Below are 16,603 nucleotides of genomic sequence, written 5' to 3' on the forward strand. Positions count from 1 at the left end.
TGTGTGTGTGTGTGTGTGTGTGTGAGTGGGCCGTTGGGGCCTTTACTGTTTCTGTTATGGCTGAACAGCCTATGTTTCTTTTTTAAGAAGTGCACAGAATGTGGTCACAAGCTCTCACCAGCCGATGGCCACACTCTGTATTTTCTGTGTTTAGGGATCGCCCATCTGTCTGCATCTTGCGACATTTGTTCAGGCTTTAACCCTAGGGCTTTGAAGGATCTCTGGGCTAAGCTTGTGGCTAAGGGTCTGTTACCTGCTTCTGCCCTAGAGTCTGCCTCTGTCTCTTCCCCAGCCAGTGCCACTGTGCAGGCAGGGACTCAACTTACCGCCAGGCCTGCTTCTTCGGAGTCGTCCCAGAGAGGTAGGGACAGAAGGGATAAGGAGTGGCGCCACAAGGAGAGGGACACTATCAGAAAAAGATCACCAGACAGGAAGTCTTTCTCCAGCCCCTCTTCAAAGGCACCCAGGTCTCGTTCTCCTCTACTCTCCCAGTTTCTCATCGGAGCCGAGGCACTCCCCTCAGATCCGGCCCAGACCAGAGTCAGTCGCTTCCTCCAGGCCGACTTGGAGTGTCTCCGACCTGGATATGGACAGGCTAATGAGGTTCATCCAGAACCAGATTCAGATGGGGGTCTTGCCAGGGCCCTCTCCCATTGAAGAGGGTCCTTCTTCAACTATCTTCCACCCTATTGCTCCTTTCCCGATCCGGCCCGACGGTTCGGGGTTCTCTGGTCCAAGACCTTTCGGAGCTGTTGATACAGCGCCGATGGTTCTAGTTTCCTCGACATCGGCCGTTACCTTGAGTTCCTCTGATCCGATCTTGGATCCGGGAGACTCTCGGAGCTGTGGTCTGGTAGTCTGACCCGAGGGTCGAGATGTTGCTCTTTCGGATCTCATCCTCTGTGCCCGGACTATCCCTCCGGCTCCGATTCCTGCTTCGGTGCCGGGGAGAGTCTCTTCCTTACGTTCTGTGGAGGTGTGCTTTCCATCAGCGTTCGGGGCAGTGGAAAGGCTCCTCTCCCAGGGGTTGAGGCCATAGCTCACCTACTCGGATCCTACACAGATCCCTCTGAATTTGAATTCTGCTCCCATTACCCTGTCTCGGGGACAGCCTGTGCCAAAGCAACCCCAGGTTGTTCCCCTCGGGGTACCACTGGAGGCTTACGAATCCTCTCCAGAGTCCCACTGGAGAGGAACCTCGTAAGCGCAAGTGTAAGAGGAGGCACTTGGACTCCCCTGAGTCCGGTACCACTGATACGGACTTGGATGAAGGAGAGGGTTCCCCTAGATCACCTGCTGAGGACGTCTCATTTGGAGACATTATGGAGATCCTCCACCAAAGAGGAGGTTGGTCAGCCCCCAAATTCTCTGCGGATGAGTCCGTATTCCTGGAGGCCATTGGCGTGGGCCCATCTACTTCCTGGGTCTCCCCTCCAGCGGACCCTTTGGTGGACCTCATTACCACTAGGGCATGGAAGGATCCTGACACTGTAGAGCCTATACCCAAAAGGCCAGCAAAATTATTTCCTCGCTGTCAGGCAGGCATGGTCCAAAGGAGCCCTGGTAGATGCTTTGGTGGTTGCAGCTGCCTCAAAGAAGGAACTGGCACAGGAGAGTTCCTCGGTTCATCCACCAGAGTCCAGGTCGATGGATCATTTCGGGAAGCGCATGTACTAGTCAGTGACATTTTCTATTCGTGCGCTGAATTACTTGGCACATGTTCTCCAACTGCAGCGAGACCTTCTGTCGGAACTAACTGAGTCGCCCCCGGAGTCTGTCGCAACAGGACAAGCAGTCTTTCACTGCGAAGATGACTACACTGAAATCAGTGACAAATACCTCTATGCGTTTCCTTTCTGAGGCTACGGAGAGAGCCTCTAGAGCTGCTGGTACAGGCGTTGCCTTGAGGCGTCACGCCTGGATCCGGCTGTGTCAATTTGCGGACTCCTTTAAGGTGTCTTTCATCAATGCCCCTTTTGATGGATCATCCCTTTTTGGGAAGACTGTACGTGACACACTAACCCAGAGTGAGAAGGATGGAAAGACTGTCAGCTGTTGGAATCCGCTTCTCTAACCCCCAGAGGTCCTATTCCAGGAACCAAAAGGGGCAAAAGAAGATGTGGTTCTGGAAATCACAGTCCTTTCGTGACACTCAGGAATATTCATCCCCCAGAGGCAGAAGGGGACCAGACCGACGCCGTCCCAGAGGCAGAGGGGGGGGTCCCAGAAACTTTGGGTCTAGGGAACCTTTTTCCGACAGACCCGCACATCAACCCTGAGGGGTTGCCCAGCTGCTCTACTCTGGAGGTAGTCGGGGGAAGATTTTCCTTATTTCCAGCAGCATGGGAGTCCATTACTGCAGACAGCTGGGTGTTCAGCATAATTTCCAGAGGATATTCTATCCCCTTCATTTCATGTCCCATAACTTCAGCACGCCTTCCAGATGTTCCACCCGCTCACAGGGAGACTGCAGCATTAGAGGTTTCGAAGCTGCTACAAAAACGAGCCATCAAGCCCCCCCCCCCCCGATCAATTCGGATCAGGCATTTACTCCAGCTTCTTTTTAGTGCCAAAGAAGACTGGGGACCTCAGGCCCATTCTGGACCTGTCTATCCTCAACCTGTCGGTAGAGAAACAAAAATTCCGGATGGTCACTCTACAGTCCATTCTACTGTTTCTGAGAGAATGCGACTGGATGTGCTCGTTAGACCTCTGGGATGCTTACTATCACATCAAGGTCCACAGGAGCTCCAGGAGGTTTCTACGCTTCCGGCTAGGGGCCAGTCGCTTTCAATTCAGAGCCCTACCCTTTGGACTCACCACAGCCCCCAGGGTGTTCACCAAGGTTATGGCGGTCGTAGCGGCTCACCTGAGACTTCAGGTCATTTAGGTATTCCCCTACCTAGACTGGCTCTTCGCTGCATCCACCAAACGTCTCTTGTTTCGGGCCCTACACTACTTCCTCGGTCTGGCTCACAAGTCCCACCTGGCTCCGGTTCAGATCATATACTTCATCGGGGCACAGTTGGATTCGATTCAGTCAAAGATTTTTCTCACCCCAGAAAGGATAGAAAATCTCCGACTCCATGTATCGGCTGTCTTGGATCACTCGGTAGTCGCAGCAAGCTGATGTTCTCAGGGCCCTGGGTTCGATGGCAGCCACCATCTCTATCCTCCGTCTTGCACGTCTTCACATGAGTCCTTCAGTGGAATCTAGCAGTTCAATGGTCCTGGCTAGACCTTCCGATGGATTTCCACATCCGAATCAATCGGACATGCAGAACGTCACTCCAGTGGTGGCTTTATTCAGTGGACATTTTCGTGAGGCGCAACTTTCTAGCCCCTCCGGCTCCAGCCACGGTGACAACGGAAGCTTCCCAGCTCGGGGGGGGCACTTCCTGGAAGTATGGTCCAGGGCACGTTGTCCCCTCCAGAGACCAAGCTACACATCAGTGTCCTGGAGATAAGGGCAGTGCTTTTAGCATTGAGATCCTTCCACCCTGTCCTACATCCGGGGACGGTAGCCATTCAATCAGACATGTCTGTAGTCTGGTATATAAACAAACCAGGAAGGACCCGATCCTACCCCCTTTGTCACGAGGCCATGAGGGTTTGGGAGTGGGCCATATCCACCAACCGGTTTCTCATAGCAACGCATATCCCAGGATGCCCCAACATTCTAGCAGACCATCTCAGCAGGGCAATTCTGCCTTACGAGTGGTCTCTGAAACAATCAGTGGCAGAGAAGATCTTCCGTGTGTGGTGTCAACCTTGCTGCGATCTCTTCGCATCTCCTTCCAACACGAAGTGCAGCAACTTTTTCGCTCTGATCCCCCCCCCCCCCTCCAGGGACGCTCTAGTTCATGCTTGGCCTCCCGGGCTACTGTGTGCTTATCCCCTGTTATCTCTTATTCCCAAGTTCCTTCAGAGAGCTTGCCGGCTGCAGTGCAAAGACAGCTTCGTTTTTACCTCCATAGGACTAAACTCTTCCGGAAGTCGTATCAATTGTTTGTCTCTTTTTCAAACCATTTTTGGGCAAAGCGGTTTCGAAAGTGTCCTTAGAAAGGTGGATCACTCTCTGTATTGCACAGGTTTATAAGGACAAAGGTTCATCTCCTCCTGGTGTATTGAAGGCTCATTCCACTAAAGCAATGGCCGCTTCAGCAGCTTTCTGGTCAAGAGTTCCATTAAACGATATCTGTGCGGCAGCGACTTGGGCCAATTCGCACACATTCATCTCTCATTATAAATTGGATCTCATTTCTAGAGGGAGAGCATCCTTTGGCTCTGCGGTGCTCAGAAATGTCCTTCCATAAGGGCCTCCCAGGAATAATAATAGCTGGGGACTCTGTCCCATATGTGCAGAATGAATGAAGTCAACTACTTCAGATAGAAGATAGAGAAGTTATGTTCTTACCATAACGTTCCTTCTGAGTAGTAGACTTCATTCTTCTGCACCTTCCCTCCCTCCATCCCCCTCAGTCTTCAGGTTTTTCTTGTTTAGGATTGTGGTTGTTGCCACTTAGTGTCACAAACTCGATCTGGGGATAGATAGGAGGAAGTGATGTAATATAGGTAAGGGAGGAGCTTGGAGCTGATGCTTGAAAAGTTTTGCCGGCTTGGATCCGAATCGGATCCATATACCCATATGTACAGAAGAATGAAGTCCACTACTCAGATGGAACGTTATGGTAAGAGCAGAATTTCTTTTTATCCCACTCCACAAGGGGGGGATCCACCTTGGATCCCGGAAACTACTGTCCCATCAGTCTGACGAGCCTTATCTGCAAGGCCATGGAGCGTATTATCATGGAACTTATAAACAAAGACATTGGCAACCTTCAAACACTGGACCCCACCCAGTTTGGGTTCATGAAGGGCCGATCTTGTCTCCTGAACCTGATTGACATCTTCAAATCAGTCTCCAGAGCCATGGACAAGGGTAAGGTGGTCCACACAGCCTATCTAGACCTTGCCAAGGCCTTTGACACCATCCCCCCACTCTGAAATCATAGATAAACTTACTAAGCTGGGCATTAATCCCTACATCACCCAATGGGTTGCTAACTGGCTTACTGACAGAACCCAGACTGTAAAAGTAGCCGACTTCAAATCCAGCTCCAGACAAGTGACAAGTGGAGTACCTCAGGCTTCAGTCCTGGGACCGCTCTTGTTTGGCATCTACTTCTCTGAAGTACAGGCCAACACTAAGGGACTGTGGCTAACAAAGTTCGCAGATGACTGCAAACTGGGAGCCATTATTGAATGCCCAAATGATGTGGATACTCTACAAAAGGACCTTACAGAAACAGATGCTTGGCACCAGAGCCATGGGCTCAAGCTCAATGCCAAGAAATGTATAGTTATCCCCTTTGGGGAAAAAACATGTACCCGCGAATTGTCATATAGGTGGCATTACACTAAACACCGAAAGTGTGATGAGATTTATTGACACAGGTGGACAGTGGTCTCACCTTCGATAACCACAGCAGCCAGGAAATCCTATGTGGCACACCTCATCACTAAGGGCTTTTCATCCAGAAAAAAGGAGGTAATTGTCCCACTGTACTTATCCCTCATTAGACCCATTATAGAATACAATGCCCCGTTTGGTATGTACCTCTCAAGACCTCTGCAACAACTGGAAAGGCCGCAGAAATACCTCGCTAAAAGAATCACAGGCCTAAAGCAGATGCCCTACGCTGACCGCCTTAAAAAACTCCATCTATACTCCCTCGCATATAGTCTACTCAGAGGCGATCTCTGCTTAACATACAAGGCCGTGTCAAACCCAGAGCTGTTGAACATGCTACACTTGAAATCCCAATCCCTCAGAGCCACATGCTCCAGGGATCTAAACCTTGTCATCACAGTAAACAAAACATGCTGGAGGGATAGGTTCCTGACACAGAGACTCCCCAGACTCTGGAATAGATTGCCCATACATGTCAAGCAGAGTGCCTCTTTGGCCCTCTTCTTCAAAAGGAACCTTGATGATTGGATGGGAGAAAGGAAATTCACCCCGGGGATCACGTCAGTCGCCCTGCTAGACAGGGGTCCAGGGAAGTAAATAGTGTGGGAAGAAATAGCCAGGGAATTGTTATGGCTAGACTTGTATAGGCCCTGGGGCTGATAGCCTAGTACCAACCTATGAACCTATAAAATAAGCTCACATGTAAACTAAAATAGCAAGCAAAATTTCCTGACCTGCATGGTATGCAAATCCATATCAGCCTAAGCCTAGCTGTTTGGATCGTTTATAGGCAAATGATGCATTTACATTTTTGTTCCAATCACTGAAAGCCTTCCTGATAGTTGAGTATTGGTTCTGTGACTCAAGGTGGAATCCTTAATGTGAAGACTATGATGAGCCCTGCATACAAGTTCATGAACTCTTCATAGAGTAGCAGAACTGTTCAACAGACTTCAGCTTCTTGCTCAGTAACAATTAGTTCTTCACTTCCAGTTGTCTAGTAAAGGAGTACTGGTAATAAACTACATGTTAAAGTATCAGGGAGGTATTCTTAAAATAATCGATACACAATTTATTGATAAACTGCATTGTGTATTCCAGCAGTCACTGTATCATTTTAAAGTGTGGCGTACATTGTACCATAAACAGTTTTACCTTGTAACTTGGTTAATAGTATAACTGTGTGGAGAGTAACCATTGGTGTGGAGAGTAACCATTGTTGATACCACAGCAATGTTTGCCAAACTTGCTAGTGAACGTAGTCAGTACATACGTTTTAAATTATAATATTGTACATGGGTTTTTCTAACATCATGGCTTTTAACTTCACTTTTCCAAAACTGTTAAATTTCTGCTTTGACTGCATTTGTGTACTTATGCTTTTGTGATTTTTATGTTTTAACTTTCAGCCTGGGTTATGGATGAAAGTTCTTAAGAATTGGATCACAGTTGAAAAAAAATATTTATTGTGATCAGCTCAATGAATTGTGTTTCTGTGATACCACACCAAATTTATCAAGTCCCCATCAGTTCTTTGCTAACTGAATTTCAAGGAAAAAGTAGCTTTTTTTTCTTGCAGCAAGTTTTAATGTACCACACTGGATAAACACCTAAATGGTTAAGCTGATGATTCTACTTGTCAGATAACTGTATGGTGCCAGGCTGGAAAATATTAACAAAACCCATTAAAGTAAACAACCAAATCACTAGTGAAATATTGTAAGGAAGAAAGAAATGGTGAAGAATAATCGCATCCCTTGTTAAACTGTTGTGAAAAAAATGAAATTGCAGGAGCCTTGATTCAAGAGAGTTGAACAGTGCCTCACTTCTTTAAAAGCACTAAATGGGGAGTGAACTGAAAAAAAAATAAGGAATTAAAAATTAACAAAACATGTTGAGATAGGTGGTTTATGTGGTTAGTGTTTAAGTTCTTTGGGTTGATGTTTTTCAGAGTAACTTCAATTGCTGACCGCTTAAATGTGGAGTTTGCGCTGATCCACAAGGAGAGAAAGAAGGCCAATGAAGTAGATAGGATGGTGCTGGTTGGAGATGTAAAAGACAGAGTAGCCATTTTGGTTGATGACATGGCTGACACCTGTGGTACTGTTTGCCATGCTGCTGACAAGTAAGTATGAAGTACACTAATCAGAATAGTCTTGCATCGAATCATTTCTCTCTGGATAGCAAGATGTGATAAAATTTTGATTAAAAAATGTTTTTAAAAAATATAGACATGAGCAGGAACCTTGTAAAATGCAGCTGGCATTTGTGGTTTTGCCCTTAAACCTTAAATTCAGTACATGGAACATCTCATAATAGGCTCTACAGTGTGTAGATGCTTCACCCTTTATATGTGTTGTCCTTTTCCATGTCGCGAAGATTAAATGGGGGAGCTGGGTGTGTTAGCTTTGCTGGTACACAAGTTATAGGTATCTTTGGTAACCAAAAGTGGTTTTAACGTGAGGTTTGGTTTGATGTTTCTTTTAACTACTTTTTTTTCTTTTTACTGTCTTGGGAATCTGATTTTAAAATCTTTAGAGCAGTTTGCTTTTACATGAAAGCTGGACTGGCTAACAGATGTGTCAGTTGACTTGGTCACCCCTGTTTTACTTTCAAATCTAGTTAACCAAATAAAATTCCAATCAGTTTTTGGAGTAGTTTGGTGCCTTTTTATAGTCTTTCACTGTGTCTTTTGCTTCCAGAACTATTTGCTGTTGAGCAAGGTTAGTGATGTCAGGACAAAATTTGGCAACTTTGCAGCTTCACACAGAATCACAGTGGTCCTGCAGGTACCCTCTGCAGTTGTTGGAAGTCTTGTTTACATCCATCGTTCTGCTCTGTGTTATGGTTATCTTAACAATGAATCTCCTCCTTCATAAAGTATGTATTCTGGGAATGCATAACTTCACTGGATGCACTTCTAAGTTTGTGAATATTATTGTATCAGAAACCTCAGACTGCACTTAAGCAAGTAATGTTCTTCATCTTGATCACAGTTGCAGTAGCCCCAAGCTATACATGCAGTATCCTGCACAGTATGTAATAGCCAACCAGCTTCCATAATTTTAGGGCACACTCCTTACACCCCAACAGTTAGGTAGGTCAGGTTGAACTGACTAAGAAGACAGATTTTGGTGCTAAGCCCTTCAGAGATTTTTGTCTGAAGGTAGTGCACCTCTCCTGGCTTCAAAAATCGACCATCAGCTTGTGCTGTTACATAGCTGAGCAGGTAAGTAGAAGATCTGATGTCCTTTTCATTCATCCCCCAACTGACTGGTTTCAGATCCAACACTGCTGCATTTACTAGACTCTTGTAGAACTCTAGAGTGCCTCCCTTCACCCATAATGCCCCGGTAAACCTGTATTACTTCAGATTTCGTTTGCTGCCAAATTACTACAGAGGCAGCTCCTCATTGAACTTTAGGGTGCATTTATCAATTTCAGTGATAATCTTGCCTATTTTAATCACCTCTTCCTCCCTTACTTTCATGAGTTTGTCATATTAGGGCCGTAAATCCTAGATCTTATGTCGGCTTTCATTCATTTTTCAGTTAAGGGTACTGATCCGATCCTCTCCGACTTTGCTGTTACAGTAGCTCGAGCCACAAAAAAACTATTGAGTTCCTTCCCTATCCGTAATGCACCAACCCCTGAGATCTCCCAGATCTCATTTGCCTCTTTCGCATCTAGACTTTATTGCCTTCAGCTTTCGAGTGTAGAGTGCATATTACATCTTTAAAATTATTTGCTCTTTTAATTTTATTTTTAGGTTGTTATTCTTGTACTTCATACACCTTTGAGTGTACCTTTTTCCTACCATTGTTGGTAGGCCTAGCCTTTCTTCCCTACTCCTTTCACACTTGGTATATACTTTTTCCTTGCAGTAGTTGCTATTTTTCTCACCCTCTTTGCAAGATGATTGTATATCTTCATTTATCATTGTTGATGTTTGGCTTTCTCTATTCTTTCTAGTTAAAATTAGAAAGTTTAGTTATCTTATCGTAATTTTTCTGTCTTCAGGATGTCCGAAAAAGGTCCTTCGGGGTTGTTGATGTTTATGAAGCTGGAAATTGATGGTGTTAATGATGAATGTTAGTGTTAATGATGAATGATGAATGTTAGTGCATATGCTCCACAAGTTGGGTGTGCGATGGATGAGAGAAAAAAAGTTGGATGAAGTGGTGGATGACTGTACCCAAGGGGTGAGAGAGTGGTGATTGGAGCATATTTCAGGGGGCATGTTGGTGAAGGGAACAGAGGAGATGAGGAAGGTATGGTGTTAAAGGAATGCAGAAGGTCAGATGGTAGTGGATTTTGCGAAAAAGATCGACATGGCTGTGCTGAAATATGTATTTTAACAAGAGGGAGGAGCATAGGGTGACATACAAGAGTGGAGTAAGATGCACACAGGTGGATTATATCTTATGTAAGAGGGCCAGTTTGAAGGAGATTGGAGACTGTAAAGTGGTGACCGGTGAAAGTGTAGTTAGGCAGCATAGAATGGTGGTTTTAAGATGACGTTGGTGATCAAGAAGAGAAGGAGTGTGAGGGCAGCACCAAGGATCAAATGGTGGAAATTGAAAAGGGGTAATTGTGAGGTGGAGTTCAGGGAAGAGTTGAGACAGGCACTGGGTGGTAGTGAAGTTACCAAATAGCTGGGTAACTGCAGCAGAGCTAGTAAGGAAGACTGCTAGAAAGGTGCTTGGTATGACATCTGGACAGAGGAAGGATGACAAGGAGACATGATGGTGAAATGAGGAAGTACAGGAGTATACAGAGAAAGAGGTTGGCAAAGAAGGTGGGATTGTCAGAGAGATGAAGAAAGTAGACAGGAGAATAACGAGATGTTGTGCATGGCAAAGAGAGAGGGGGAGAAGGATAAGCCATATGAAAGGTTGGACACTAAGGAGGGAGAAAAGGAAATGTACCGATTGGCTAGACAGAGGGACCGAGCTAGAAAAGATGTGCAGCAGGTAAAGGTGATAAAGGGGGAAACATACAAGTGAGGAGAGTGTGTTGAGCAGATAGAAAGCGTACTTTGAGGGGTTGATGAAGGAAGAGAATGAGAGGGAGAGAAGGTTGGATGATGTGGGGAATAGTGAATCATGAAGTGCAATGGATTAGCAAGGAGAAGTAAGGGATAGCTATGAAGGGGATGAAGAATGGAAAGGTTGTTTGTCCAGATGACATACCTGTGGAAGCATGGAGGTGTTTAGGTGAAATGGCTGTGGAGTTTTTAACCAGATTGTTTAATGAAATTTTGGAAAGCGAGAGGATGCCTGAGGAATGGAGAAAGTGTTTTGGTACCAATTTTTAAGAATAAGGGTGATGTGCAGAGCTATAGTAACTACAGAGGGATTACACTGATAAATCACAGCATGAAGTTGTGAGAAAGAGTAGTGGAAGCTAGGTTAAGAAGGGACGTGATGATTAGTGATCAGCAGTATGGTTTCATGCCGGGAAAGAGCACTACAGATGCAATGTTTGCTTTGAGTGTTGATGGAGAAGTACAGAGAAGGTCAGAAGGCGTTGCATTGTGTTTTTGTAGACCTAGAGAATGCATATGATGGGGTGCCTAGACGGGAGTTGTGGTATTGTATGAGGAAGTCGGGAGTGTCGGAGAAGTATGCAAGAGTGGTACAGGATATGTACGAGGGAAGTGTGACAATGGTGAGGTCTGCTGTGCGAGTGACGGATACGTTTAAAGTGGAGGTGGGATTACATCAAGGATCAGCTCTGAGCCCTTTCTTATTTGCAATGGTGATGGACAGGTTGACAGACGAGATCAGACAGGAGTCCCCGTGGACTATGATGTTTGCAGATGACATTGTGATCTGTAGTGAGAGTAGAGAACAGGTGGAGGTGACCTTGGAGAGATGGAGATGTGCTCTAGAGAGAAGAGGAATGAAGGACTAAGAATATGTGTGTGAATAAGAGGGAGGATAGAGGAATGGTGAGGATGCAAGGAGTAGAGGTGGCAAAGGTGGATGCATTTAAATACTTGGGATCAGTAGTTCAGAGTAATGGTGAGTGTGGAAGAGAGGTGAAGAGGAGTATAGGCAGGGTGGAGAAGAGTGTCAGGAGCGATTTGTGACTGACTAGTATCAGTAAGAGTGAAAGGGAAGGACTACAAGAGGGTAGTGAGACCAGCTATGTTATATGGGTTGGAAACATTGGCACTGACGAAAAGGCAGGAGTTCGAGCTGGATGTGGCAGAGGTAAAGATGTTAAGATTTGCACTGGGTGTGACGAGGGTGGACAGGATTATGAATAAGTATATTAGAGGGTCAGCCCAGGTTGGAAGGTTTGGAGACAAAGCCAGAGAGGCAAGTTTACGTTGGTTTGGACATGTGCTGATTAGAGATGCTGAGTATATTGGGAAAAAGATGGTAAGGATGAAGCTACCAGGTAACTTGGAAAGAGGAGTAAGGTTTATGGATGTGGTGACAGAGGACATGCAGGTGGTTGGTGTGAGAGCAAGATGCAGAGGACAGGAAAAATGGAAACGGATGATCCGTTGTGGCGACCCCTAACGGGAACAGTCCAAAGAAGATGGTGAGATGCATCTTGGAGAAATATCTATGAAAATTCTGTGGAACATAACAAATATGCTAAATGGATAGAAGAAGTAAAAGAAAGAATAAGTTTAAAGGTACAGGATATGAAATGGGATGAAATAACAGCCAGAGAGATTGAAATAAAGTTGAGAAAAGCCTCTAATTGGAAAACCCCAGTCCCAGATGCAGTTCCTAACTTTTGTCTTAAATATTAACTTTACACGAGGATCTAGCCATGAGTAAGAACTATTTATATGCACACCCCGAACAGACACCGCACTGGTTAACAACAGGAAAAACAGTGCTCTTAGAGTGAATCTGCAAGCTACCCTAAAAATATAGACCAATAGCTTTTCTTCCGACGTATAAATTATACACTGGGATTGACTCTGACAGAGTTTATAGTCATTTAGAAGAAAACTCAATTATGGCAGTAGAATAAGAGTAATAAAAGAAATTCATATGGAACAAAGGATCATTTGTTGGTTATAGTGGAGAATTGTAAGAAGGGGAGGAACCTAAGTATGGCATGGATTGACTACAAAAAAGCATTTGATATTATTCCACATTCATGGATAAGAGTGCTTAAAATGTACAAGATGCACCCTACACTACTGACTACATTACAGTAACCATAAAACAGTGGCAGACCACTTTGCAATTAAGCCATGATCAAGAACAGATTATTATCCCAGGGATAAAAATTCAAAGGGTGATATTCCAGGGTGACTGTCACCCTTGCTAGTCTGCCTTACCCATTAACCCATTAAGCTATTTACTTAACAGCTTAGGCCATGGCTATAATTTGGCTTCTAGAAAAGTCTACTGGCTTCTCATCTTCTCTTTGTCAATTTAAAATTGTGTAGCCTATCAAATGAGGAACTGAAAGCAGAGCGCCAGGTTGTCAAAACTTTTTTTCAGATGATATCGGAATGTCATTTGGTCTTGATAAATGTGCAAAAGCAACCTTTTAAAAAGGAAGATTGCAGCACCAGGAAAATATCAAGTTTGGGACAAGAATGTGATATAAAAGAACTTGAGCAAGAGAGGGGTATATAAATGGGAATTGATGAAGGATCAGCAATAAAACTGGTACATTATGGCATCGAAGTTATGAAACATTGAATACAATATGATCGACACCATATTGTCGAAGTTCTGTAACTTCGAAAATGAAAAAATAAAATTAGAACTTTAAATTTTAACCCTAATGGGTATAAGCAGGAGGCAAGCCCCCCTGCCACCCCCCACACCCCCCGCTACTTAAATATACCAACTCGAGATCAAGATTATTGAGTAAACGGAAATCTCCCCTTATGGAGATTTCCGTTTACACGCTCGAGATTCTGAGCATTCGATATTCTCGTGCCGACAATGTCAGATTCGACATTGTCTGCTTTCGAGAATATAATATAGACCCAGTAAAACGTGAACAAATGCAACTAAAGCTTAGTAAGGAGTACTTTAGAAGACTTAAATTAATCCTGAAAACAGCATTGACACCTAGGAACAAGATCCAAGCTATAAATCAGTTTGCTCTTCCTGACCTAACTTACAGTTTTGGAGTGATTGGCCCCAGAAAGTATTGGATAGATAGGATATTAAAACAAGAAGGATGCATCATGCTTACCAAATGATTTATAAAAAATCAGTGTATACCAAGATTATGTTTTCCCCATTCTGAAGGAGGAATGGGCCTCCTTGAAATTGATTACATGTATAGATACGCAATCGTGGGGACTCCACACATCTACTGACCTCACAAGATCCAAATGTGAAAGTTTTGAAACATGAGGAGAATAAATCTGAGATGTCATCTCTGCTTAATTTAGCAGAAGTATATCGACGTCAAGCAGGAATGGAAATCAAACGAGAAGTGGATAAAAACCAGGCAGCAACTGAATGTGCTAAAAAACAAAAAGAATATAAGTTGAAGGACCAGGTGAGAAGGCAAAAAATGTGGAAAAAACATAAATGTAGTTGCAAGTATAGAAAACTTCTGGAAGAGCCTCACGTTGATCAAGAACTAATGCAGGAATGGTTAAGGAGAGGTGAATTTACATCAAGAAATAAAAGGTTAATATTGGCAGTCCAAGACAGTGGGCTACGTACATGCTGATTTACGAAGTCCATTGAACATGTAGGAGAAGCAGACATATGTAGGATGTTCTTTGTGTTTCACTGTTGTAGTCATTATATTTGGGTCATCTGCCTGCAGATAGCCCTCAGCTGGCCTGAATATCAAAGTCTTGGGTCCTGCGTTGGATGCGGTTTCTTCTTTCATGACGTCAGGTAGTCAATGGTATAAAGCATGCAGCTGACGCCATTACACCAGTCTTTCTTGCCGTGCAGTGCCCGAAGCAGAAGCAGTTCGCAAGTGCCGGTCGGCCGACTCCTGAAATTTTCATGTTTGAGTTTCAGACCCGAAGTCATCAAAAAAGCTAAGTACCCCGTTGGGGATCCTTTTTCTTGCTCTAAACTGATGTCAGTTAAAGTAGACAATTGTATTACCTGTGCAAAGCAAACACCTCAAAGATTTTCATTCGCACTGCATTCTTTGCTTAGGCCCAGACCACGACGTCGCGCTCTGTCGGTTTTGTGCCTTATTCATTCCTGTAACTGTTCGTCATCGGTTCATTTTTGCATCAAACTATTTCGGTACTCTGTTTAATTTTCCAGAAAAGGCTTCGGTAAGCCATCCAACTACCAACATTCTGAAAAAAACATAGACCGTATGGTTCCAAAGCTGCCGATGATGCTTCCGTCAAGTTAGTCGCCAGTTCGCCGGAACTCAGTGAGGCGCTTTCGCAGGCCTCTACTGAGACCCATTCGGAGTCCGGTATGCCACAAGATGCTTCTTGGATTATGGAACCTGCGGATGTCTCTACCTTGGATGGGTCCAGAGCCACTGTGCAGGCACCGGCTTCTGAGGGTGTCTTCAGGCCTACTGACTTGCATTTCAGACAGACACCATCTTCTTCAAGGCCTAAAACTCGACCCACGCCTAGAAAACTGCATGGTCAGGCCCGTATGACTAAAAAAAAAAAAAAAAAAAAAAAAAAGAATGGCTGAAGACCTTATTACTTTAATTAGGGGAAGCCCACCTTCTCCCTCTAAGAGACCTAGAAATTATTTTCCTTCTGATTCTTTTGATCAGGATTCTGAAATTTGTTGCTTCTGATTACCAGGATTTGCCCTTATCTACCTATGACAGGAAAAAAAACTCTTCTTACACTGCTAAAGGTTACTGATGGAGAAAGAGGAAGAAACAAAGTGAAACTCCGGTGAACCACCACGGCAAAAATTCCAGTACGAAATGACAAGTAAAAACGAAGTTTTAATGTGGAACAATGGTTAAAACAAAAAATCCTTTCAAATTAGATAAGCGCTTTCGGCAACTAGCCTTCTTCAGAGTGTAAAATTTTTTTGGAACTAGTGCTTACATTTTTATATAAAACAAATAACCAATAAAAATCATGATATCAAAAAATAATTTACATCTAACCAATCAAAAGCATCATGCTAGTTTGTTGATTCTTTTCTCATTGGTTTAGGTATATCCAATGATCTTGTTGAAATAGCTGCTTATAACCTATCACATAAGTTGGAAATGGTTCCCCAGCTAGAGATCTGGTGCTAGATATATGTTAATTTTGTTGTTTCTTGTATCCAGTCATAAAAGGCTATAAGAGCCTGATGTACCACTCAAAAAGCCTAGTTTAACTTTCAAGAAGTTACTGATATGATTGGCTACTACTGACTAAAAATCACCAATAGCGAACGATACCCAGTTTTATGCTTGGCTTCTGCGAGAAGCGACAAATTATTAATTACTCTCTCTTATTTTTGCATCAGTCTAAGGCTTGATTTTTGAATTACACTTTCTAGCTAATGATAACCTTGTTATGATTTGATTAGTCAGTTATGTTATTTTTATTCCTATTGGTTCTTTGTGTGTGTTTTAGAGTCGTTTTTTAAGGATGTTATCCAAGGATTGTTTTCAGCTAAAGGATAGTTATGACAGTATGGTCGCACCACATACATATGTGCACTCTTCAGCGATCGACTTGAATGGGGCATTAGTATCTAATAACAATACATTGTGCTGATGGGCTGACTGGGAAGGCCAGGCTATTTTCTAGGCAATGTGGTTTGCTTGTAGCATTTTTTGCTCTGATGTGTGCATTTACTGACACAATTGGTTATCGCTAAATAGGAATCGCCAGTGGCAAACGTTGCTGTCTTCCGCTGAACTCCAGTGAGAGTCCTTGAGGCTAAAGCAAAATTATTCTTATTATTTTTATTTTCATTATTATTTTTAATTTATTATTTTTGTATTTGTCTGAGGTTTTCCTTGGTTATGAATGGCATGAGAACATTGGAAATAATATATTTCTGCTCCGCAAACTGTATTGACGGAGCACTAAGTGTGCTTTGATGGCCATAGATATAGGATGAGTTTGTTACCTCTCATTATTTGTTTTTATTTATGTCTGTGCATTGACCAGAAATTAAACAAATCAATGCAATGCGTTTTGTTGTCATAACTAAACCGGGGCAGACCCTCTGTTGA

General features: G+C 43.8%; 1 protein-coding gene across 2 annotated transcripts in view; it reads left to right on the top strand.

Annotated features, from left to right (window-relative positions):
• The window catches only part of PRPS1 (phosphoribosyl pyrophosphate synthetase 1), a 444,571-nt gene that overhangs the window by 206,011 nt on the left and 221,957 nt on the right, over nucleotides 1–16,603 (top strand). For both annotated transcript variants that reach the window (XM_044057029.1, XM_044057030.1), the window contains exon 5: nucleotides 7,425–7,598. In XM_044057029.1, the coding sequence (XP_043912964.1) occupies nucleotides 7,425–7,598 (174 nt within the window). The remainder of the gene's footprint in view (nucleotides 1–7,424; nucleotides 7,599–16,603) is intronic.

Source organism: Protopterus annectens, chromosome 15.part0 (genome assembly GCF_019279795.1).
Source record: "Protopterus annectens isolate FY-2018-M chromosome 15.part0, PAN1.0, whole genome shotgun sequence".
Lineage (NCBI taxonomy): Eukaryota > Metazoa > Chordata > Ceratodontiformes > Protopteridae > Protopterus > Protopterus annectens.